This window comes from Leptonychotes weddellii, chromosome 14, assembly GCF_054177405.1.
Source record: "Leptonychotes weddellii isolate Sample4059 chromosome 14, ASM5417740v2, whole genome shotgun sequence".
Lineage (NCBI taxonomy): Eukaryota > Metazoa > Chordata > Mammalia > Carnivora > Phocidae > Leptonychotes > Leptonychotes weddellii.
The window spans coordinates 10,094,729-10,121,051 of record NC_138382.1 but is presented as its reverse complement, the minus strand read 5'-3'; the positions used below and the strand labels follow the sequence as shown (position 1 = coordinate 10,121,051).

Here is a 26,323-nt window from a genome sequence, read left to right as displayed (position 1 = left end):
AAAGACCCTGAACTCATGGAAACAGAGTAGAACAGTGGTTATCAGAAGCTAGGGAGTAGGGGGAAATGGGGAGGTGTTGTTCAGAGGGAATAAACTTCCAGTTATAAGATGAATAAGTTCTGAGAATGTAATGTATAGTACAGTGATGATAGTTCATAATACTACATTATACTTGAAAGTTACCAAAGGAGAGGAGAGGAGAGGAGGAAATCCATGGCTGCATGTGGAAAAATAGAAATTCCTTGGAGTTGAAAGGGAATTACTAAGATTTGGGGGAAGATACCTGACAGAATCTATTAAAATTTGGACAAGTATTAGTTTGGATGATTTGGTGTCTGGCATTTGCTTCAACATAATCCAAGAAGGTACAAGTGGGTAGGGGTATGGATGCATCAGGACTGGCCTTTATCATGTCTGCAAGTTTTTGCATCCTCTCAATCAAATTAAGAGAATAATTATGCTATTCTCTCCAGCTTTCCATGTGTTTTCTATAGTATAAAGTTGTTTTATAATGTGTACTATTTTCAACCAGCAATCTCACTTTTGGGAATTTATTCCATAGGAATAACTGTATCAGCCCATATGGATATATATCTATGAGGATGTTTATTAAAATACTGTGTAGAAAAAATATGGAAATAACCTAATTATCATCAATAAGAAAAGGGTTATGTAAACTATGTATATGTTGACATTAATTATTTATTTATTTGAGAGAGAGAACACAAGCAGGGGAAGGGGCGGAGGGAGAAGCAAGACTCCCTGCTGAGCAGGGAGCTCGATGCAGAGCTCAATCCCAGGACCCTGGGATCATGGCCTGAGCCGAAGGCAGACGCTTAATCAACTGAGCCACCCAGGTATCCCTGTATATGTTGACATTATTAAACAGAATGAATTAGGGGAAACAATCTTAAGCAACATCAAGGAAAACTCACACCATCTACCTAATCCTTTATTTTTATATATGAAAAGATAGGAACCATCAAAAGTTGGGGAGGGGTGGGGGAGAGGGGAGGGAATAGCAGCATGAAAGAAAAGAAGGCCAAAATAAATAGAAAAACTGACCACAGTGGAAGCAAAGATAATCCAAGAAACTTCAAACAAACAAATGCACAACAGCTCTCATTAGTATGCTCAGAGAGATCCAAGAGCTCATAATATCCATTTTAAAATATTAAATCAGATAATATTAAAAAAATCAGGTAATATAAAAGGAAAGAGATCTTAGAGATTAAAGACAGGCTGTCCAAAAACTCAGTAGAAGGGCCTGGGGACAAGTAAGATGAGGATGATTAATAGAACATAGAGCAAAAAGAGAAAGAAATGGAAACAGTAGAGAAAAGATGAGAAGTAGGGACCAATCCAAAAGTTCTAATAAAGCCACTATAAAAAATAATAACGGAGGTTCCGCAAAAAACTAAAAATAGAAATGCCATATAATTCAAAAATTCCTCTTCTGGGTATTTATCCAAAGGAAATGAAAACAGACTCTCATAGATACACCTGCACCCCCTTGTTCATTGCAGCATTATTCACAGTAGCCAAGAAATAGAAACAACCTCATGTCTGTCAGTGGATAAATGGATCAAGAAAATGTCACACACACACACACACACACACACACACACACACACACACGGTGGAATATTATCCAGCCGTGAGAAAGAAGGAAATCCTGCCATTTGTGTTATGGCTGGACCGTGAGAGCATTATGCTAAGTAAAATAAGTCAGAGAAAGACAAATACTGTATGATATCACTTATATGTGGAATCAAAAAAAAAAAAAACAAAGACCCTGAACTCATGGAAACAGAGTAGAACAGTGGTTATCAGAAGCTAGGGAGTAGGGGGAAATGGGGAGGTGTTGTTCAGAGGGAATAAACTTCCAGTTATAAGATGAATAAGTTCTGAGAATGTAATGTATAGTACAGTGATGATAGTTCATAATACTACATTATACTTGAAAGTTACCAAAGGAGTAGATCTGACATGTCTCATCACAAAAAAGAAATGGTAATTATGTGATGTGATGAAGGTATTAACTAACACTATGGTCAGAATCATTTTGCAATATCTAAGTGTAACAAATCAACACATCCTGTACCTTAAGCTTTCACATTGTTATATGTCAATTATATCTCAATAAGGCTGGAAAAATGAAAAAAACTCCAACATCTGACCAATAGGAGCCTCAGAAAGTAAAACCAGAGAAAATGGCAGGGGGAACAGGAAAGAAATTATCAAGGAAATAATAGAACCTTCCCCAAAGCTTCGGAAAGATACAAATCTTCAGATTAAAATGGCCTATTAATGGGCGCCTGGGTGGCTCAGTCGTTAAGCGTCTGCCTTCGGCTCAGGTCATGATCCCAGGGTCCTGGGATCGAGTCCCACATCGGGCTCCCTGCTCTGCGGGAAGTCTGCTTCTCCCTCTCCCACTCCCCCTGCTTGTGTTCCTGCTCTCGCTATGTCTCTCTCTGTCAAAAAAAATAAATAAAATCTTTTAAAAAAAAAATAAAATAAAATAAAATGGCCTATTAAGTGCAGAGAACAATGATTAAGAAAATATAATAACACTAAGAATAAGAACAATATGTTGAAAGATGCCAGAAAGAAAAAAGTGACAAAAGGATATCAATTAAGCTAATCGGACTGCTCATCAGCACCACTGAATGCTGGAAACTCACTACCCAGCATGGTACTCAGACCAGCAGCAGGATCATCATCCAAGGATTTATTAGAAATGCAGAATCTCAAACCCATGAATCAGAATCTGCATTTTTTAAAGATTTATTTACTTATTTGAGAGAGGGGAGAGGGGCAGACGGAGAGAGAAAGAGAATCCCACGCAGACTCCCCGCTGAGCACTGAGCCTAATGCAGGGCTCGATCTCATGACCCTGAGATCACAACCTGAGCTGAAACCAAGAGTCGGATGCTTAACCAACTTTGCTACCCAGACGCCCCCAGAATCTGCATTTTAACAAGATCCCGTGGACAGGCTAGAATGTAAGAGGGTGACGACTTCATAATATGAGAAAAAAATTATTATGAGCGTAGAATTCTATGCCCAGTGATCAGTTGAGTGTAAGAGCAGAATTAAAGCACTCCAAGGCAAAATACAAAATACAAAAACTTTACCATTCTGGTGAGTGATGTGGATGATGAGGGAGGCTCTTATGTGGGGGGGGCAGGAAGTTTTGGGGAAATCTCAGTACCTCCTTCTTCTCAATTTTATTGTAGAGCTAAAACTACTCTTAAAAAGTCTTTTTTTAAGAGACTAATATTTAAAATTACAAATATAATCAATAAAAATATAATTATTAAATGTTGGGAAATGGAAGGAAAAAGATTAAGCTAAATTGTCACTTTTCATCATCTTTCCTGGCAGGATGTCAATAGATATCACCTAAATTAAGTCAGTAAATTGTGACATATTAGAGAGAGTTCTCAAGGTAACCCACAGAACTAAAAAGAGAACTGGTATTTTTTCTCCCATTAGTCAATGATTCTTTTTTAAAGTTGAGATTAGTGACTTGTTTTGAGGCCCCACTGAAATAGCCCTGTGCACTGATTGATGAGAATAACATAAGCAAATTCCAAAATTTTATTGTAGCAACGCATTGAAAGTTAATTTACTAACAGTCCAATGCAGGTTATTTCTGGGCAGTGGGCAGTTTTCCTGCATGTGCTCAATTCAGGACTCCAGGCCACTTCCTTCTTGTCATTCTGATATCCCACAGGTCTCAGACTCTTCTGCATTTAACCGGTGGAGGAAGAAGGAGTGCGTGAAAAAGGCAATCTTACTTCTTCAATGATCTGGCCCAGAAAGGTCCTCCTCACTTCTACCTTCCTTCTCTTGGAGAGAGAACTAGTCATGGCCCCATCTAGATGTACGGAGGGCTTGTAAATGTAGTTCCTGGCAAAGGTTCTACACGATGGAGAGTGAGCTTGAATTTTTGGTGGGCAGCAAACCATTTCTGCCACACTCGGTATTCAATTGGCCATGTGGAAATGGTGTGTGCCCCTTACTCTCTCAGAAAGGACACGTGCATTCTGGACACTTGGAAAGCCAAGTTTCTGAAGATCGAACGGATGGTGTGTTGAGCAGATTTCCTTTGGGTTGTTGGAATATTTTTAATTCTTTTCCCTTGCTCTGACACCATTTAGCCAAGCATCTTTTTGTAATTATTTTCTTTCGTTTAGTAGATCTGTCTCTTGTAACTGGATAGCATGTGAAGAGAAACCGGGCAATGTGCTTCTCTCCAGTCCTAGTTTAACACACGTGACTTTGAAGGAGCCCCATAACCTCTCTACTCCCTGGTGTCCCAATCTGTCAAATAAGGGACTTGGGCTTTGTCAACGCTGTCAGTTCTAAATTTCTGCCACTTTGTGATTCTGTTTATCCATGAGCTGATAATATGGAGTTTCTAGAATGCAGGTTTCAGTGACCTGTGCTAGAAATTCCTATGTAAGTATAGCAACTCTGAAAGTTCCCTTCACCACTCCCACCCCTACAATCTATCCAGAAAGACATTACTCACAATAGTGAGGCTCAAAGAAAAACAGAGGTTGAGTACCAGCATGGCAGCAAGAAACTGGACACGTGGTGAGAAATTTCCATCAGTAACAGAAGAGAAAGGTTTTGCAGGGACTCAGCTCATCAGCCCTACCGCAAAGCCCTCCCCAACAAGGAAGGGAGATCAGTTTTCCCAGGTCCTTACAGTTCAGAAAGCAGTCACCATCCCCATAGGGTAGAAAGAACAGGTTATTTTCATTACCTATGTAGGGTCTTTTAAAAATGGGTTCATGGTCCAAACATCAAAAAGTGGAGCACCTGGGTGGCTCAGTTCGTTAAGCGTCTCCCTTTGGCTCAGGTCATGATCTCGGTGTCCTGGGATAGAGTCCCATGTCGGGCTCTCTGCTCAGCAGGGAGTCTGCTACTCCTCACTCTCCCTCTGTTCTCTGTCTCTCTTAAATAAATAAATCTTTAAAAAAAAAAAAAAAAGTACGAAGAGGCATATGATGAGAAGATTCTATTCTGTCATCGTCCCCACCTGGCCAGTTCCTGTTCCTCACCCTTGCTCCCTCCAAAAGAAATATTAGTTTGGTATTAGTTTTTTGTCATTTCAGAGATTTTTATACATATGCATTCTTTTCCCTCCTCCTCTACATATATGATGATATTCATCATACACTGTTCTGACCTTGTTTCAATTTATCAAGGAGCTCTTTCTATCATCTGTGCATAACGATCACATTTATAGAATTCTCTCTATAATTTCTTTTACCAACTTTCTCATGATGGACATTTTAGTTGTTTCTGGTCTTTTATGAATGCAAACTATGCTTTAGCAATTTAAATAGAATTGTACGTAAGTCATTCCACACATTTGTGCATGAGTGCAACACATAAATTCCTCAGAGGCATACTTTTGAGAGATGCTTTCAAATCACCCTTCGCTGACCCACCTTATAGATGAGGAAAGGTGGTAAGAATTTATGATTTTGCCAATCAAGGGCTGTAAACAGCTGACCTGCCCACAGGTGTACTCTTCCGGAGTTGGAGCTGGATGGCTGTGAGGAGCACAGGGTCAGAGAGATTTTGTGTTGTAAGCTGAAGCAGGCTGCTGTGAGGTGGGCAAGGAGAACAACCCAGCAGCTCGCTGGAGTGCAAGCCGAAAGAACGGGGCTGAGTTGCGGTGTGCTGGGAAGTCTCAGCGGCAGATGGGAGCCGAGTGTTACTATGTCTGAGCAAGAGGTTTGTGAGCCAGAAGCCCAGGGTGCGGTCCCAGCTTGGTTGGAGACTCCGGAAATAGCCTGTACACACACAACGCAGGGTGACCTTTGAGCCAGGTGGCCAGGAGGTGACTCCTTGGGCCAATCAGGTGCCTGCTACCCACACCTGGACTCATCAAGTCTCAGAATCGGGACAGTGATGAGACGGTGGCAGAGATGTGCTCAACCCACATGTTGCTTAAGCTTCAGTGAGGGGTCATGGGCTAGTTAAAGTGCAGCAGCCCTGCTTGAATATTTTAAGTCGTGAAATACATATCTTTCTATTTATATATTCATATATAATAGATTATATATATTTACATTATGTTATATGATGTTTATATTATATTTACATATTTATATACCTATACTTTTTACTTATGTGATACATATTATATATATAAATAATGGAATTTTTTTTTCATGTATATTTTAGAGCAGTTTTAGGTTCACAGCAAAATTTAGTGGAAAGAACAGAGATTTCCCCTGTAGCCCCTGTCCTCCCATACATGCATCGTCTCCCCAGCTATCAATACTCCACACCAGAGTGGTTCAGTTATTACAACCGAGGAAGCTATGTCAACACACCGTTGTCATCCGAAGTCTATAGTTCACACTGGGGTTCGTTCTTGGTGTTGTACATTCTGTGAATTGACAAGTTTGTATTTTATTCTGTTCTTTGTGCTACCTTAACTCATTTAATTCTCCAATGACCTTAGGTAGGTGCTACTATTACCCCCCCCTTAGAGAAGAAGAAACTGAGGCAGAGTGAGGTTAAGTGACTTGCCCAAGGTCACATAGCTAGTGAGCACTGGAACTGAATTTGAACGTAGGCCATCTTGCTTAATGTATGTTCTTAACCAGTATGTTCTGCTGCCTTGGACTCGATTCCCCAGTGCCTGGGATTCTCTTTCCCCTTCCCACGCACCCCCTCCAGGTGAGAGAAGAGGGTTCTCTTTGTTCTTACTTTGCCTGGCTTCTCCAGAGCCTCACTGTCTGTTTGAGGAATCTTTGAGCAATTTCTACTGTACTCTGCATGCAGGGGGCCCTGCGTGTTGAAGGGCAGGAGCTGTGGTTTAGTATGGCCATGAGCCTGAGGGCTATCTGTTGGGGGGGGGAGGCAGAGGGGAAAGGGAGGACAAGGCTGAGAGTGATGGAGAGGGGAAAGGACAGGTACAGCCACACTGGACATGGGGCCAAAGAGATCTCGGATTAAAGGACAGCAGTGAAGATTGGGGGAGAGGAATACGGAACCGGTCCCCTTGGGAGATCGATGACCAGGCAGTATAGAACTTGGTTCTGGATCACAGCAACAACCAAGCTTTCCACTCATTCATTTATTTGTTATTTATAACCTCCTGTTGTTTGGAAGGAAAATTCTGATAACTGGAGGGTCTTTTGTTTGTTAGGCAGGGTGATGGGGGAGGGTGACTATACATTTGGAAGAGCTTGAACATGGCTAAACTGTTCTGCCAAAGAAAAGGAGAGAGTTTGGGAAGCCCAGAAGTTAGATGTAAAACTATACTATCCAATATGGTCGCAACCAGCCACTTGTGGTTATTGAAATGTGGCTAGTCCTAATTGAGATTGCTGTGAGTGTAAAATTCACACTGGATTTTGATGATTTAGTAGGAAAAAAAGAATGTAGATTGTCTCAGTAATAATTGTTTATATTGATCCTATGTTGAAATGATAATATTTTGGACATGCTAGGTAAAATAAAATATATTATTAAAGTTTATTTTACTTTCTTTACCTTTTTCAGTGTGACTATAGACATTTTTAAATTACATGTATGTTTCAGATTATATTTCTACTGGACTGTGATGATCCAGAAGGAAGGGACATGAACCATGAAGACTCAGGACTGTAGAGGAAGGTCCGCGAGAGAGGGAAACCCTGAGGCTGATGACTAAAAAGGAAGATGTGAGAAAATTAACCAGTTAGTTTTTGGGGGGAGGGTAAGGGGTGTGGTATGCGATATAATCTTTCACCTCCATCTTCTTTATGAAATCGTCAGTAAAATCAACACCATTTAAAAAAAATTTTTTTGAGAGAGAGAGCATGTGTATGTGGCAGGAGCGGGGAGGCAGAGGGAGAGGGAGAATCTTAAGCAGGTTCCACGCTCAGCATGGAGCCCAATGCTGGGCTTGATCTCATGACCTTGAGATCATGACCTGAGCTGAAAGCAAGAGTCAGACACTTAACCAACTGAGCCGCTCAGGTGGCCCCAACACCATTTTTTAATAAAGCAAATTAAAAATAATTTCCTTTGGAGAAGCTCATGTCTTCTGTCACGGTGACCAGAAGGCTCTGGGTGCCAGAAAATCATGTTTGAATTTCAGTGGTCTGTATTTGGGGCCCAAATGAAATTAGCTGATGAGAAGAGGAATGTAGCATGCAGGCACCCTGCCTCCTCACATTCAGGTCAACATGTCCAGTGAACTCTGAAGAGTTTCCAGGCGATCCGTGAATCATTTTGAAGAGAAAGTAACTTTCTTCTTTCCCCACATTATGTTTCTTTCCCTGTTAACTTTTTGCTAACATGACTGATCGAGAGAGTTGATTGTCATGGGAGGCTTTGAATCAATACGGAATTTCTGGCTCATCGAGTCCAAATTCAAGTCATTACCAGCGTTGCTACCTAATAGTTGCTTAATGGATTTTGTGCTTTGGGAGTTGTGAAGCTGAAGTGTCAGAGAGCAAACCTTCCTGGATACACTGTTTTTCATCATCTAGTATAGCCCTGGCATTTCAGATTTGAAGTATAGCTGAAAAAAATATTTGAAGACGATGGCCAGCCCAGCCCAGGCTGCTTTCGCGACCTTCGAATAAAAAAAAGAAGCTTGGAGGGCACGTGGGTGGCTCAGTTGGTTAAGCGACTGCCTTCGGCTCAGGTCATGATCCTGGAGTCCGGGGATCGAGTCCCACATCGGGTTCCCTGCTTAGCAGGGAGTCTGCTTCTCCCTCTGCACTCCGCCCTCCTGTGGTCTCTCTCTCTCTCTCATTCTCTCTCTTAAATAAATAAATAAATAAATAAATAAATAAATAAATAAATCTAAAAAAAAGAAGCTTGGAAACAATAATTTAATCTGAAGCTTCATAATTAGGGTCGTGGTTGACATTCTGGTGTGAATTTGGGGAAGGAAAATGCTAGAGGAAGCTACAGAAAACTTGAGGGAATAGAGAGAAGCAAGTTAACTGACTTTCTAATGAGCCAAATAATTGTAAAAGTAACAGTCGCAGTAAATTTGAGGTGGTGTGGTCTCAAAGAAAGACTTCATTTTAATGAATTACCGTTCAGTTCAGCCTTAGCCTGATATTCCCGTTTCCATGTCCTTTTGCAGTATGAAGTAATGAGCCTCTGAAAACTAACATAGCTGAACTGATTTTAGAGATGTACTATCTTTAACACCATAGTGCTGAGTGTGCATGGCTTTCTTTATGATAACAGAAATACCAGGACAATGATCCAGATTGCGTTGTAACTGGTGATTTAATACCCCTGAGCTAAGTGTAGTATAGCAACAGAGACAATAAATGTAGTGGAGGGTAAAAAAAAAGGAAGTTGTATAGGGACATAAAAAAGGAGATTGTAACAGAAAAAAATACAAGGCTATTGAAACCTTAATACATATGAACTATGCAGATATGTTTAATTTTTGTACCAGGTGCATGTCACGAAAATTCAGATAGACTTTCAATTGGCTCTGATTTCCAGAGAATGTTCCTTGAGTTTTCTATAAAATTTGCAAGATTTCCCCTCTGAGTTTCCATGATTGCCTTAAGCTTATTTCATGTGTTTTATTGAAATAAGAACGATAAATGTATAATTCGATTGTTAAGAGGCTAGATGAAGAGCCAGACAATAAGGAAGTCTGCATAAATTCCGAATTTCTCTTTAATCAAAGGCTGGGTTATGATCAGAGCTTTGGGGTTGGCATGACTGACTTAATCCAAGTAGATGAATTAATTTTCCTGCCCAGTTAGTGTTAGCCACAGTTACACAGATTTCAAGGTGGATGAAAGTAATGAACCTGATTTTGCAGTAATCACACAAGAATGCATTCGTTCAAATGGCCTCTGTCCGTCTGCTTATCTGCAAAGTTAAAGCTTATGGGAGGGTGGGGGGATGGCTTAGCCTGGTGATGGGTATTAAAGAGGGCACGTACCGAATGGAGCCCTGGGTGTTATACGCAAACAATGAATCATGGAACACTACAACCAAAAAAGAACTTATGGGAAAGATGTGGCCATTGGCCAGACAATTTTTAAAGCCCTCTTTCGGAATTGACTTCAGAGCTTGAGCCAGAGTCTTTTTAATCATCTTGGCTGCAGCACATCTTCATCCTTTAGGGATAGATTTGATATTTGGAGAACATCAAACAGCATTCACAGCCAAATCTTGTAAATAAGGTGGATGATAAATCTGGATGATACCCTTTGAGGTCAGAAATCAAATATAACTAAATATGACTATAGAATATTGAAAACGATTTGCTGGTAGCTTCAAAACCCTTAAATTAACTTTGAAATCAATTCCAATATAGGACTGGCCAAAGTGTTTTGAGCAAAGGGAGTGAGTGCCCTTGGAACATGTCAGTATAGAGTCTGCCAAGGTGACTTTTCTAAAAGGGATTACACCAATTTAGATGTTTGTTTAAAAAAATCGATCACATCACTTTATAGGCTCAGTGAAATGTAGTAAGAAAAACATGAACAGTGAGATCCAGACGGATCTACCTCCAACCCTTTCAGCTCTGAGTGACCTTGGACAAGTTACTTAAGCTCTCTAAGCTTCTGTTTCAAAATCAGCAACTGGAGACAGGTAATTCCCACTGGGACTGTTGTGAGGGTGAGGGCAAGAGTACGCAGAACACCACATGCATTGGCCTACACACGTAGTATAGGGTTTATGATGATTATTTGGTGGATTTACTTATGCTCAGCCTTATTTCAAGATGATTAAAAGTAGCCTAAATGCTTCTTTCCCATCCCTACATAGACTTACTTGGGAAAGAGTAATAAGAAATGTACCATGTGTTCAAAGCATTTATAGCAGCATTAGTTGTTTTCATCTTTTTTTTTTTTTTTTGCTTTTTAAAAACTACGTGTTGATCTTTTAAATACTAATTATGGTGTGTGCAGAAAATGCACTGATGAATATCAAGTAGCACATACAATGTATGTTTTATATATATATATATTAATTTGTATCATCCAGTAACCCTGTGATGTAGGTACTATTACTATCCCCGTTTTAGAAATGATCAAACTGGAACATTTGCTCTAAGTTATCCTAAGTCAAAGAAAGTAGTGATGCATCCCTAGTAAGTGATGCAACTATGATGCATTGAGGCAGTCTGTCGCCCACACCTGTCCCCTTAACCACTGTAATATCTCATTAAGCGTATGGATGATGAGATGATCCTTTAGAGATAACTTTGATATTTGAAGAATATCAAGCACCATTCATAGCAAACTGTTGTAAATAAGGTGAGGGATAATCCTTTGATGGCAAAAATCAAATATGACTTAATATTAGAATAGAATATTGAGAACAATTGGCTGGTAGTTTCAAATCCCAGAAATTAACTTTGAAAGCTGTTCCAATAAAGGAGTGGCCAAAGTATTTTGAGCAAAGGCAGTGGCCTTGAAACATGTAAGCATACAGCCTACCAAAGACCAGGACCCACCCACCTGTGTTGGGCAGGTGCTGGGAAGCAAGTTCAGCTCCATGTGTGGATGCAATTTTAGTCCAGCAGGCATTCCAAGATCTCTAAGGGATATGGCAACCATCAATGACTGGCCATCCAAAAAAACCATTGGCATTCTTGACCCAGAAAGTGGGGTATCCACTGCCAACATTGGGGTGGTCTGTGTACAAGGGAAGAAATCAAATCACTGGATGAAAGATCCGAAGCCAGATCCTAATTCTTGAGTGAGGGGCAAAGCTAGATCTAAAATCAGGATTGAATAGAGATTGGGAGCAGGCTGAGCCTGCAGTTGACAGACTAGGGCATTAGGAGAAGATCAAGTGGCCTCTGTCCTTGGGAGAGGAGAGATGTAGAGGCTGAGATCCAGACAGGCAGGCAGGCAGGTAGGCTTTTATAAACCCATTATGCTTCCTGTGTGGATTTACCATGTCAATTCCCTGATCCCCTGTAGCCTTTGGAGAAGGAGTGCTGTGGGGGTGAGAAGACACAGCAGAGCCTGGTTTAGAATTTCCCACTAGGGTGCCACCTTCATGATGTTTACTATAGCTGTACGATTTATCATTTTACATCTGTCTTTAAATGATTTATTTCTTATCATCTGCCAACATGGGTATCACGCATTTGGTATCAGTTAGGTCCCAGCAGGAAATAGATAGGCACTCAAATCAGATAATACGCAGAGAGGCAGAGAGCTGAAAAGAGGGACCCCGCCACCCCTACCACCCATAAGCCTGAAGAGAAGGGAAGGGAGCCATCATGGGAAGCCATTTGGAGTGGGTCACCTGCAAGGGAAACTGAAGATGTCCAGCCCACATGTCCTCCTCAAAGTAGGACAGGGTCAAGGACACAGACCTCTGGTTGACATCTGGCTATTCAGCAACACTCCTTGGATTCAAGTACACAACTCACTCTGAAATCATTACCAGTGCGGTCAAGCCAAGCTTCACACAAGGATAAGAGAAGAAACAAAATAATATTTCACTGAAGTAAGATGTTCTGTGTGTAAGGAGGCTTTTCCTGACCTTGTAAGCCTATTTAAACTAGAAATGACTTTAGGAAGGAAAAATGTGTGTTCTGTATCCATCTTAGCTCCCAGTATCATTAAATTTAATTTCCAAATGAATCAAAGGAGATTAAGCTTTAATGGACTCTATTTTTTTTTTATTTCTGCTACCCTTGTAAATAGATGCATTGAATTTAAAAAGCTGATGATTTGCATGAGGTTCTTGATGTCCTTTGGTTTCTCTAGTAGATGTTCCACAGTTGATCTCACTCATAGAAGGAAAACAGAGAGAGTGGAGATGATGGATAAGAAAACTTGGGTATTCGTATTCTGTCACCCTTTTTTTCTTTAATGGGAACCATTAGTCTCCAGCCTATGTGGGGGGCATGTGTGTGCACGTGTGTGTGTGTGTGCGCACATGCTCATGCACATGCACGTGCACACACACACACACACGAATGTATATGCATGCAGCATTGAGGGCACAATCCTGTTTGCCGACCAGAACTGTTTGCTGCTTTGGAGATTAATATATCACCACGACCTCAGGGTCATTGGCAGCCACTCCAATGGCTTGGTGGCAGACATCATGCGGACTGGAAATGTATGTGTGGAGGTGAATTAGGACAGGCTACAGTCCAAAGAAACAGGACTTTCCTTTGCAACTCTAGCAGGAGACAAGGAACAACATTCCTTCAGTCCATGGGAGGTAAATGTACTTCTTAAATATACACAAAAATATAAAAACATATTTATGGAATCATATTCTTTCTAGTTTTTTCAGGGGAGCGGATGGCTAGCACAGTCTTATTCTTTTCCCACTTCTGTACTCTCCACCTTCCTGTTTTCCCTATACCAGCCTCCCTCCCCCCATACCTTCCATGTTAACAACCTGATGTGACTCCTTTCGTTCTTTTTCACATTGCATTTCGTCTTCAGTCAGACCTGTTTTCTAAAACTACTTCTGCAAGTGTTAAAAGGGACAGTCTATTGGAATTTCTTATCAATGACTACTTAAGGACAGATCAGCCAAAGTAATTTACAACCTCCCCTTCCATTAATCCCAAACCAACATGAGTCTCAGCTACCATTAGGAGATACCTGGATTCAGCTGCTTGAATTGTGAAATGTTCTATTTATAAATGGGGCACGGCAGCGGAATTCCTTCCCTTTGTTAACCTTCTCCAGCTGGTTCCCTCACTCCTGCAGCCAGGACACCTGCAGTGGAGCCTGTCCTGCCTCTGTCTTCCAGATTGCAGGACACTTTTGTAGCGGGGGAGGGAGCCACTCCTCCTCCCTTTGCCCCAGCCTCCGGAGGCACATGGGTCCTAATCAAGGCCATTGAGTGGCTGAAGGCACTCTTCTCCCAGGCCTTAGTCCTCAGGTTGCTTATGAGCGCATGAAATCTAAACCCTTTAAGAACAGCAGTACGGGGCGCCTGGGTGGCTCAGTTGGTTAAGCGACTGCCTTTGGCTTGGGTCATGATCCTGGAGTCCCTGGATTGAGTCCCGCATCGGGCTCCCTGCTCGGCAGGGAGTCTGCTTCGTCCTCTGACCCTCCCCCCTCTCATGTGCTCTCTCTTTCTCTCATTCTCTCTGTCTCAAATAAATAAATAAAATCTTTAAAAAAAAAAAAAAAGAACAGCAGTACGTGTGTGACTCACAAAGGGGATGCAGTTGTGGTGGTTGGTTTAACTCTAGGCTCCTTTTGTAGCTTGAACCTAGTTCTCTTTTGCACTTAGCAGCAGGTATTATAATTATTAGAGCTGTCTGCCCTTGAAGGCTGGGACCATGCTTTCAAAACCTTTGCATGCCCTTTGCCTTTGCATGGTACCTGGCAAATGTCTAATAAATGCCAACTGGATCAGTACATGCAAATGTAGGAAAATACTGAATCACGAGAGTTCTCTGGACACTTAAAGCATCAGAAGAAGGTGGAGGAGGTGCATGGATGGATAAGGGCAGCAAAGATTCAAGATGGAAGGAAGAAATGAGTTCTCTAAAGCTTGAGCATGCCAATGGCTAGAAGGCCCCAAATATTGGGGGGGGGGTGGAGTGGAAATAGACATTTTTTCTTTTTAATTACTAAAAATTCATTGACTACCAACTCTGCAACCTCTGTCCTTGGCACTAGGGAATCAAAGATAAATGACAGGTCCTCTTTTCCTGAGGACTTCATATTTATAAAGAACTGTTGCTTTGTGTGACAGGTGCTATAATATAATTTATACATATATATTATATATATAAAATATACAGCATATATATATATATATATATATATAACAATAGACAAAGTATAATGGGGATGAAGTGAGGAGTAACTCCCCTGATTAAAACCACTCACTAGCATACCAGTGCCCTTGAGATAAAATCCAAACTCTTTACCATGATGTACCAGGCCTGGTCTTGCCATCTCCCCACCCTCATCTCCCTCCACACCATCCCTTTCTCACTCACAAACATTGCTTCTGCCCTTGAACCAAGCAAGTGCCCTCTTGCCTCATGGCCCTGCCCTCAGATTTTTATGTGGCCGCCCCTTTCCTTATCGTTCAGGCCCCAGCTCACACATCACCTCCTCTGGCCACTGTGTGCATAACCCCCCTCCCTGGTCTCTTGCTATGCCTTTACCATCTTATTTTCTTCATAAGACATTTCACTATTTGGGGCTATCCCGTTTGTTTATTTACATAGTCACCGTCCGTTCCCCTCTCCTTTTTCTTCACCTCCCTCCCCTGCCCTCCATCTCATGCATCAGAACAGAGGCTTAATGAATCAGAGAAGCCTGTCTTCCTCGGTCACCGCTCCGCCCCAGTGCCTAGAACATTGCCTGGAGGCTGGCACATAATAGACAGTCCTCAAGTGTGAACTTGCTCTGGGGAAGACAAGAAAGAGTCACCAAAGACAGGAAAGAGTCACCAAATATAGGTGAAAAATAGGCTGAGAGTAGGGAAGGCAGTTCGGGTCAGCGCTGGGGGTGTTAGAACATGGGACGCAGGTGAGGCTGGCGGAGTGATGGGGCTCTTGGGCTTGGTTTGCAGGGAGTAGGACTCAAGAACCCAGAGCTAGAGCTGGACCAAGGGGGTCAGGGACCAGTTTCACCAGTTCACCATTATTTTAACAGTATTTTCCCCCAAAGAATGTGCATCTTATAACTTTCTTTATCATGATTTAGTGTTCGGACATGCAGAGAAATCCCATTTCCTTTGAATCAGTAAGTGCTCTATGAGAGGGCACTGTTTGCTGGTCAAACAGCGATTTTAACCCAGAATAAACTAAAACTTTTTTGAGAGAGAGAGAGAAAGTGTGTGTGTGTGCCCATGTGCATGGGAGTTTGGGGGGGGGGCAGTGAGCAGAGATGAGAATCTTAAGTGTGGAGCTTGACCTGGGACTCGATCTCACAACCCTGAGATCATGACCTGAACTGAAATCAGGAGTCAGATGTTTGACTGGGCCACCCAGGTGCCCCTAAACTAAAACTTCTTTTTAATACGTGTATCAGATTTTCATCAATAAAATCTATTTTCACTGTAGACAGGGTTTTGGTCAATTCTGCACATGGTTATCATGAACTGTTGGCCATTCACATGCTTTGGATGCTTAGTCTTGTCTTACTAACACTGTTCGGTATCCCTCTCTGTGAATACTTGATTTGTGTCCATTGGACTGAGATGTGTACGTTTAATTTGTCGTCTTTTCCAGAGAGGCCTCATAAAGGAAATGTGGGTAGACTCTGCTTGTCCATGTGCTGTATTGAACTGAATATTTGTTTTGTATTTCCCATGATGGAGGCCTCTTAGTCAGGGGGACCCCAGCACCAACACTTGCCTCTTCTGTTCAAAGCATTAACCATCAATCAAAGTCTGAATGGAGCCTCATACTTGCTTTTGGAAAACTTTCTTATGCCTCCTCGGAGTCACTGTTCTCAAGGGTTAATGAGGGGAGGCCACAATTTTTCAAAGGAGACTGGATCTCACTTGTATGAAGTGGGACTCTTGCCAAGGACGAACGCAATTAGGATTGTTCATCTCGAGTAAACCATAATTGTTTTCTTCCAGTGTGTGCCAGCCAGCAGTGGGGGAATGGAGGTGGGTCCACCAAAGAATGGTGGAAAGATGATATTTCTGCTTGAAGGTGAACTTGGAAGCTCCAAAATGCCCTCCTTTACTACTGGGATTGTCCTAGTGCTTGAAGGAAATTGCTGTGGTTGTGGGGAGCTGAGTAGAATATAGCCCACTGCAATATTAGAGAGTCAATCAAATGCCCCTGATCCTCTTGGAGCTTTCTCCTAGTACATTAATGAGTTCACTTCCCATCCATTTTGTCCAGTCGTAATGTGGGTTCTCCAAAAGAACACTATGAGAAAAGCCTACACTTAATAGTTGAACGCATTTCCCACAGGTGTCTTGAAATCATGGGGATCCCGCCCATTTTTGTTGTTCTGCACATCCTTTGTATCTATTTCCATACACTGGATGCATCATGCTGTAAAGCTATTTTGTGATAACAACAATGAGAGAGGTTGAAACCAAATCCATCTCTAGCTACAAGTTTCTCTGGAAATGGATAAAGAGACATACCCATATTTTTAAGAAAGTAGCCATGATTTCCATATATCTAGTACCAGCTATAATGGTAATTCACAGAATCAGAGAATTTTAGGTTCAGGGTATATGGGGAAGTACACTAGTGAGTGTTTCTTTAAGTGGATCTGTCAGAACACTGGCCTCTAGGAAAGGGTTTCCTCCTCACACAAGTTTAGGAAACCCCACATCATGTGTCTTTCCTCTTGAATACTCACAATGAAAAGTCAACTCTTAAGTCAGCGTTTCCCAAACTTACTCGACCACGGAGTCTTTTTTCCCTGTGTAACAGCCCTTAGTCAATGAGTCTGATCTCATCGTGGAGGTCCAGAAAATTAAGCCACTTGTCCAAGGTAACAGAGCCTGTCATAACAGGACAAGAACCCTCTGATGGTGGATAGCCTGCCTCCGAAAGGCTGCGTGTTTATATTGACAGCAAGAGCTCAAAACATTTCGAGATTATTTTTTCCCTTGAAATTTATTTAAAGAACCGTTTCTAAAGTAGCTAGGATCCTAGTTTAATTTGGAGAGATTTATCCCTTAGCAGATGGAAAATGTGTCAATTGGCCCATTCAATTTAGTAGTACTCTTTATTCATGTGCATCAGAAATGGAACCTGAATAGTAAGCATGGTGGAGAGAGAACAAAACGCTCATGAGGCTCTCAGTCTGAGGGGTGGGGAAGGGAGAAAGCCAGTAAGCAATTAGACAAGTAGCTATGTAATTACAAATTACGATACATGCAAGGAAGAAAATGCACTATGTGCTGTCAGACGGCGTTGAAATTTGCAACCATTTTTTAATTGACCCGGAGTCAGAAGGGATCAACAGCAGCTGTTTTTACGGTTTCTCTGGGCGCTCAGCTCAGAACTACGGTCTGAAGCACGTTAACAGCCCCTCCCCTTCTTGTCTTCCCAGACGCGTGGAGCAAAATGAGAGCGCAGTGAGCCGGCCCAGCCTCGCTCCCAGCCCGCCCGACGCCCACCATGAACCACTTGGAGGGCTCCGCGGAGGTGGAGGTGACCGACGAGGCGGCAGGCGGGGAGGTGAACGAGTCGGTGGAGGCCGACCTGGAGCACCCCGAGGTGGACGAGGAGCAGCGGCAGCGGCGGCCGCCGCAGCAGCGCTATGCGGGCCGCCCGGGCTGCGGGCGCGCCGTCGACGACCTCCGCGCCCCGCCGGGGCCGCGGGAGGACGAGGAGCGCGGGGAGTGCCTGGCGCGCTCGGCCAGCACGGAGAGCGGCTTCCACAACCACACGGACACGGCCGAGGGCGACGTGATCGCCGCGGCCCGCGACGGCTACGACGCGGAGCGCGCTCAGGACCCCGAGGACGAGAGCGCCTACGCCGTGCAGTACCGGCCCGAGGCCGAGGAGTACACGGAGCAGGCGGAGGCCGAGCACGCCGAGGCCACGCACCGCCGAGCGCCGCCCAACCACCTGCACTTCCACTCGCTGGAGCACGAGGAGGCGATGAACGCCGCCTACTCGGGCTACGTGTACACGCACCGGCTGTTCCACCGCGGCGAGGACGAGCCCTACGCCGAGCCCTACGCCGACTACGGGGGCCTCCAGGAGCACGTGTACGAGGAGATCGGGGACGCGCCCGAGCTGGAGGCGCGCGACGGGCTGCGGCTGTACGAGCAGGAGCGCGACGAGGCCGCCGCGTACCGCCAGGAGGCCCTGGGCGCGCGGCTGCACCACTACGACGAGCGCTCGGACGGCGAGTCCGACAGCCCCGAGAAGGAGGCCGAGTTCGCGCCCTACCCGCGCATGGACAGCTACGAGCAGGAGGAGGACATCGACCAGATCGTGGCCGAGGTCAAGCAGAGCATGAGCTCGCAGAGCCTCGACAAGGCGGCCGAGGACATGCCGGAGGCCGAGCAGGACCTGGAGCGCGCCCCCACCCCGGGCGGGGGCCGCCCCGACAGCCCCGGGCCGCAGGCGCCGGAGGCGGGGCAGCAGCGGGCGGCGGGCACGGCGGGAGGCGAGGCGGGCCCGCGATACAGCAAGGAGAAAAGGGACGCCATCTCGCTGGCCATCAAGGACATCAAAGAGGCCATCGAGGAGGTGAAAACCAGGACCATCCGTTCGCCTTACACCCCCGACGAGCCCAAAGAGCCTATCTGGGTCATGCGCCAGGACATTAGCCCCACGAGGGATTGTGACGACCAGAGGCCGGTGGATGGAGATGTAAGTATGCGCGGGGACTTGCTTGCCACTGGTGAAATGACTTCACGAGATTAGTGGTCTGTGGGGACGCTCAAAACGTGTCCACCGCGAGCCTCGGAGACTGCTTGCGCTTACGAGCCCCTGAGCGAAACACGGGTGGGATGGAGTTCAGGTGTGGAACGCGTTTTTCAGACCCTTTGAAGGAATGGCTGTAAATCGCTGGTTCTCAAACTCTGCCCCGAGCGGTTTCTCACTTAGAAGGCTGGGGTGAGGCCTGAGAACTTGTAATTTTAATGTCCAAGAAAAACCAAGTCCGGATTGTGCAAGGAGAGACTTTATCGGGAAGGCTTTTTTTGCAAAGGGGAGAAAGGTATTCTTTTAACAGGGGATGGGCCCTATTGCAATAGGAGAACCTCTGATTATAGGGTCCGCAAGGGTCTCTGGGGCTGGGCAAAAAGAGGGTCTCCTTTCTAGGGAGGAGTAAACAGGACTAGAAAGAAGGCGTTGTGCGGAAGTGGGGTGAAAACCCGGCTTGAATGCCTTGCAAAAGAGCGTATGTTTTAACCCGAGGTCAGCCTGTTCTCCAGAGGCCGTTTGAGGAGGGGGTGTGGGGTGTAGGCTGGCTAAAAGTTCAAGGACCTGGAGGAAGGAGAAAAGCTCAGGTGAAGATTGGTTAGCGGACATTTTGTTCTGACAAAGCTGGGCAGTTCAGCTAATCACCGTCCGGCAAAGGTGAATTTGGAGGGTCTGTGTCTGGCCTTGTCATAGGTAAAAAAGAAAAAAAAGGGGGGGGGACACCTGTGAGTCTTCCGTAAGTCATATGGGTAGGGGGTGGTCTTTGCAGGAAGCCATTTCCAGAGCACAAAAGGGTAGGGGAGGTTTCCTTAACGTTCGTTGTTTTCGGGCATCACAGGGCTCAGGTGAAGTTCAACACTGTCAGCTAACAGGTTTGCAGGTGGAATTGATGCTGCTGGTCGCGGGGCCACAATTTGAGCCCCTTAAGGGATTGGAGCCACCCTGTGGCATCCTTGGAGGATGTCAAGGAGATCCTTCTGAGCTTTTTCCTGCCAGGGGCTCTGCGGTTTTTCACCGACACCCTGGGTCTCACTGTGGCTTTTAGTTTAAGTGCTCAGTTTCCATTTCTGGTGGACGCGGGGCACCCTTCTCCCCAAAAGACCTGCTTGGGGTTTAGAACTTCGTTGTGCTTCCTCGGGAAGAGGTACAGAAAGCTATCGCTGCCTCTGCCAACATTTTATTTTCCATTTTTGGAATACCTAAAGAAACGTGATAACATGGCAAGCTTGGGTGTCACAGTCCATTCAAAATAAAGAAAGAAGACAACTTTGCCCCCACCACCTGGCGTTCAAGATTCTTTTGCGCTCTCACTTTTCCATTCTCTTGAATACTTTCATTTAAAATGGGAGCTTGGACTAAAAGAAGGCCTAGGAGGTTCAATTTGATTTCATTTAATTCTGCCTTCTGTGATTGCACCAGGTTATTTCTCAGTATATCTTTTGGAGTGAGAAGCCATTACTGGAATCTCTTTGCTCATCCTACTTAACCGTGAAGGGCTATGCAGGTCAGGGGTATCATTCACCTCCGCTTTGAGTAACAGTCAACATTTGCCAGTAGCTAATTAAATCGCCGGCTCCCTTAATAAGGAGAGGTGGAAAACCGGTGAGGAAAGGATCTGCGTCCTCCCCAGCAAGGGGGTAGCATTGGGTCAGTTAGTTCATCGTCGCTCCGTGTCTCTCCTCTGTTGTCCGGGCTTCTCGTAGAACTGGTAAGACAGGTGCCTTTGTGTGTAGATTTCTTCCTGACCTCCACCTGCCTCCAGGTTCCTCCTGGCAAGGAGGGAAATATTGCAGCATTTTGCACATGTAGTGGGAAAATGGAGCAGGTTTTCAAAGGTAAGGAGCGGGCAAGAGGCCGAGTTCCATATCCTTTTGGAACCTTGGAAATCCATCAGAGAAAAAGATGCAGGAGCATTAGGTCCAGGTGCTGGCTTCCTCCTCCAGCTTCCTTCCACGCACCAGCTCCTTGACGTAACCGGCTTCCCCCCGTTGTCGCTGCAGCCTCTCACGATGAGCCCACAGCACAGCCTATCTTAGGGCTGGGGCTTGCTTTGATTCATTTGAACTAGGAGACCAACTTAAACCTCTTGCATGATGCTTCACTCAAAAGGTGGAATTGATGATAGGACATCAGGTGATGCTTTAGAAATTCATACTGGCAGATATTCAGCTTGATGCTAGAAGATTGGTGAGTAGGGCTTACTAGGTTATGATGAGTTACTACAAAGCAAAACCCAAAATCTGTGCTTTAAAATATTCCCCCAGTCAGTTGGAAGCTGTTTGAATTTGTGAGTTGTATTTCATCTGTCCTTCCGTGTTCATGGTAAAGACCTTCATTTCCTACGTCTTTGATGGTATTATGAGGGAAAAATAGAAGTCTGTACATTCTGTTGATTTCCATCTCAGCATCAAAAAATATTTACTTGAATGCCCTTTCTGTGTATGCTGTTGTAGAAAATGAAAAAGCACTGCTAAACTGGTCTGAGGTCAGTCTGGAAGGTTCTTGTTGAAAATACAAATTACTGCCTTTTCCAGATTAGAATGTCTAAGGGATATGTTTTTTTGTTTGCTTTGTTTTATTTTGTCAATTCTTCCTGTGATTCTTCAGCATATAAAAGATTAAGAACCACTGATTCACAGGGGGGAAAAATGTATCAGGGCAGTTTCACCCTGTACAATCTGTGGATTTGAGACTAAGGTACATGTTTTATTAGCCCAGGTCTGGTTTTAGCAAAGGGGACTGTCTTCCCTTGGTCATGGTCAGCAGACCTAGAGAAATAGCCTTGGAATGCATTTTCAAATGGCATGATCAGGGACACCTGGGTGGCTCAGTTGGTTAAGCATCCAGCTCTTGATTTCAGCTCAGGTGCTGATCTCAGGGTCATGATCTCAGAGTCGTGAGATCGAGCCCTGCAGCAGGCTCCATGCTCAGCGCTCGGAGTCTGCTTAAGATCCTCTCCCCCTGCCCCTCCTCACCCCCTCAAGGTTTCTTTCTCTCTCTCTCTCTCTCTCAAAAAAAAACTAACAACAACAACAAATGGCATGATCAGAAGCTACAGTGAGCACTTAGAGGGAAATAAAAAACACATGCATTACCACTTGCCGGCGATAACTGCTGATTTGCTGAACCTGCTTTTAATGCCCCTTCTCATTCCCTCAGAACGCCAGTGTTTTGCTCTTCACTGGGAGCAGACTGGCATTTGTTAATGGGTGAACGTGAAGATTGGACTGCTTGTTAGCCAGGACCTGAGCATGTACTAGAAGCTGAGCACTGATCGAAAATGACTGGTTTTTGGAAACTGTAACGACCTGTAAGTGCTTTGCTTCTGCTAAAGATTTCTCTATTCCAAATATATCTGAAAACTACCTCCCAACCCCCTTCTGGGAAAATATCGTTAAGGAATGACTAGTTCTGAAAAGTTACCTGGCCTACCAGCCTCTCTTTAGGCAACAGAATCATTCTGAGTGGAGAAGAGAGGCATGGTGGAATCAGAGAGAGGTAGGAGCAAGCATACGGGGGCGGTTGGAGGGTTTTGGTTATTTTGAGCGGGGTGTTGTGCAGATGCTGGTTATCTCTGCGCTGTCTTAAAGCTACACTAAAATGACAATACAATATTAAAAACGTGTAAAGCCGCAAGCGCCGAGAGCCAGCAGTCGAAGAGAACAACACAGTTTTGGAACACCAGCGTGGTGACCGGCTGCCGTAGACAGGGGTGCTTCCCAGGATGTCCACTTGTCCTCTTCCTTCAAGCATGGGGAGGACGGCACTGCCCCTCCCCAGCCCCTGGAAGTGAGGCATGGCCCCTGAAACGGGAGCAGTGATGTGTGGTGCTGCTTCTGGGCAGGGGCAGCTCAGAGCAGGCTTCTCCCCCTGAAGCCTCATGTTAAGATGGCAGGGTCACAAGACAGCAGAGCCTCTGTCCGCATAGGTCCCAAGGGACCATGATGAGCAGGGCTCCCTGATGACCCTGGGGGACATGTAGCATGAGAGGGATCCACTTCTGTCGTTTTCAGCCTTGGGGATTTGGAGTGGTTGTTACCACAGCGTGGCCTGATCGATTCTGACTAATAACACTGAGGAGGTTTCTGTTGACTCTGCCATTTGTCTGTGAGGAGGTGTGCTGTGGATCTCCAAGAAAGGCTCAGGAATTTGAGACGCCACGTACCTCAGACGGCAGGAGTCTGGCTACAAAAAAAAAAAAAAAAAAAAATTGTTTGAAAGTCTGTCACCAGAGACATTGGATTCCTTCGCCAGCCCGGGCCCTGGGTTACCACTCCCCCCTCAGCCCCACAGAAGGTGGCAGGTTGACTGTAGGGAAGGGGTGACTCAGAGAAATGCTGGAACTGGGGACACTAGCCACAGCTGACAATGGGAATGAGGCTCCTTATGGAACGGGCCTACTCAGCAGTGAGGCTGTGAGAAGGCTGTAGAATTCTTAGCTGTCAGGCTTAGAACACAACCCCCACCCCCTGCCCCCCGGCCCCGTGCGGGAGGTTTCCTCAGGATTCCTCTCTGAGGAAACAGGCCCAAGAGCAGGTACGTACAGATGCTCGTGTTTGGGGGCTTCCAAACCCAACACCTGGGGCCCCACCTGACCACTCCGCAGTGAAGATTACTGCCTCTCGTGAAGCTTCCAGTGGGCTTTTGGGGGACCCACTGTTAAGTAAGAGTGAACACCCAAGGACCACCAAACATCTGAAGAACGTCTATATGAATGGCAAAGACACAAAACAAATGGGAAGAGGAACTTAAAGAAATAAAGGCGTGCTCAGAGCAGGAGAAAACTGTAAAACACTTCCTGTTCCTCAGAAAGGGGGAGGTAAGGGAGCTAACAAATTAGACCAGGATGCCATCTTAAAAAAAATCCCCCCCCCAATTTTTTAACTAGAAAATGTGACAGCACAAATTTAAAATGTTTTAAATCTTTCAGTAAGAAGGAAACAAGTTGAGGGAATCTTTAAGTAGAACAATGAAGGCAAAAGGATGAAAAGGAAATAGGAAAACAGATAAAATGGAGAAATTATGAAAAATTGTTTCCTAGAACCAAAAGACATGAGATTTACCTGGTGCAAAGATGTCCCCTGGGTGCCTAGAACGATGAAGTAAAAAAAAAAAAAAAAAAAGGCTCACAGAAATTTCAGAACAGGCGGGAGGGAGAGATTATCCTGCAGGCTTGCCAAGAGCTAGAAACAGGTTACAAAGGAATCCCAGTGGTGTTGGTCTTCTCAAAAGCAACATTGGACACTGGGAGATCTGGTTTCCAGTTGAGTGTGAAGGTGGAATAAAGATGTTTTCAGATACACAGGGTCCCAGAAAACTTACCTTCTGTGCACCTTTTCTCCGGGGGCTGTTAGAGGATTGCTCCCCCAAAATGGGAGCATAAATCGAGAAAGAAGATGAGAGCTCTGGGAAATGGGGGATCCCCCACAGGAAGGAGACAGAGGGACTCCGAGGGTGGTGGGGAAGGAGATCCCAGGTGACAGCTGTGTGGAGGGACAAGGCATTAGTCAGTCCAGTGTGGACCAGAGGCTGGAGGGCTTTCAGAAAGGGTGGAAGTGAGAGATTTCCTCATATATTTGTACCGAGAGGAATCTTGGAGTGTTTTAGCAGAGTTTGGCGTAAATTATTGATCAGTACACAGAAAACTAAGCAAATAGAAAAACAGGGCAGTTATTTGCCTCACAAACAATTGTTCCACAGGCAGGAAATGCAATCATATAATGCGTTTTGGCAGGAAGGAGCGTATGCACAGTCTTCAGAATACAAACACTGAATATTGATTAACAAAAAAATATAATATTGGAAGGATAAAAGAAGGTATAGTGTAAAAGAGGTAAATCCTAGTCTCTTTTTTAGGATTTTTAAAATTTAGAGAGAGAGAGCATGTGAGGGGGAGGGACAGAGGGAGAGAGAATCTAAGCCGACTCCGTGCTGAGCGTGGAGCCCCACACAGGGATTGATCTCACGACCCTGAGATCACGACCTGAGCCGAAACCAAGAGTCAGACACTTAGCCAGATGTGCCACCCAGGTGCCCCTAAATCCTAGTCTTTTATAGATGCCAAGAAATAATGGCTAAAACTGAAAAGCTAAGATGAGGCAGCGTGAACACACAGTTTATGAATGTGGAAGTAAATACCAGAAGGAATGCTTAAAAGTCTTGGCAATGAGACCATGGAGGGAGGAGGAAGAGGGAAACGGACTTCAGTTTTTGCCAAAAGCTAGACTTTTCAAACCATATTCATATGTTTCTTTGCCTTAAATTAAAAATATAAAAGATTGGAGGGCGCCTGGGTGGCTAAGTCGGTTAAGCGTCTGCCTTCAGCTCAGGTCATGATCCCAGGGTCCTGGGATCGAGCCCCTCGTCGGGCTCCCTGCTCCACGGGAAGCCTGCTTCTCCCTCTCCCGCTGCCTGTTGCCCCCCCCCCCCGCTTGTGCTCTCTCTCTGTGTCAAATAAATAATCTTCTAAAAAAATAAATAAAAATATAAAAGATTGGAATCACTCAGAGATCATTCACTCATTCTTAGTGAAGAAGGACAAAGCAGATCAAGGTGGAGGCTGTTCGACTTAAGGTTGAAGAACCCGAATTGATACATGGATTTGCACCTGGACAATGAAAACCCTGAAGAGTTCAGGAGCTGTGGGCTTGACAGTGGGCTTAGGGCCTGGAAACCACTGAATGTATGTGGGAAGGAGAGCAGCAGGAATACTAACACCCGCAGTGGGACGGATGCTTGCTGAGGTCACATGTGGAGGGGCTGACTCCTCCTCGGGTTTGTGTTCTTAGCGAGGTTAATGGGGTTTGTTTTGTTTTTTTTTTTTTTAAAGATTTGTATTTATTTATTTGAGGGGGAAGGGGCAGAGGTGAGGGAGAGAGAGAATTCCAAGCGGACTCCGCACACTGAGGGCAAAGCCCAACTTGGGGCTTGATCTCAGGGCCCTGAGATCATGACCTGAGCTGAAATCAAGAGTTGGATGCTTAACTGACTAAGCCACCCAGG

The 26,323-nt window shown here is 44.7% G+C and overlaps 1 protein-coding gene across 4 annotated transcripts in view; it reads left to right on the top strand.

Moving 5' to 3' along the window:
- Positions 1 to 26,323, top strand: part of APBA1 (amyloid beta precursor protein binding family A member 1) — a 190,935-nt gene that overhangs the window by 110,967 nt on the left and 53,645 nt on the right. For all 4 annotated transcript variants that reach the window (XM_081802828.1, XM_081802825.1, XM_081802826.1 and 1 more), the window contains one exon: positions 17,994 to 19,267. In XM_081802828.1, coding sequence (XP_081658954.1) covers positions 18,062 to 19,267 — 1,206 coding nt within the window. In that variant the 5' untranslated portion in view covers positions 17,994 to 18,061. The remainder of the gene's footprint in view (positions 1 to 17,993; positions 19,268 to 26,323) is intronic.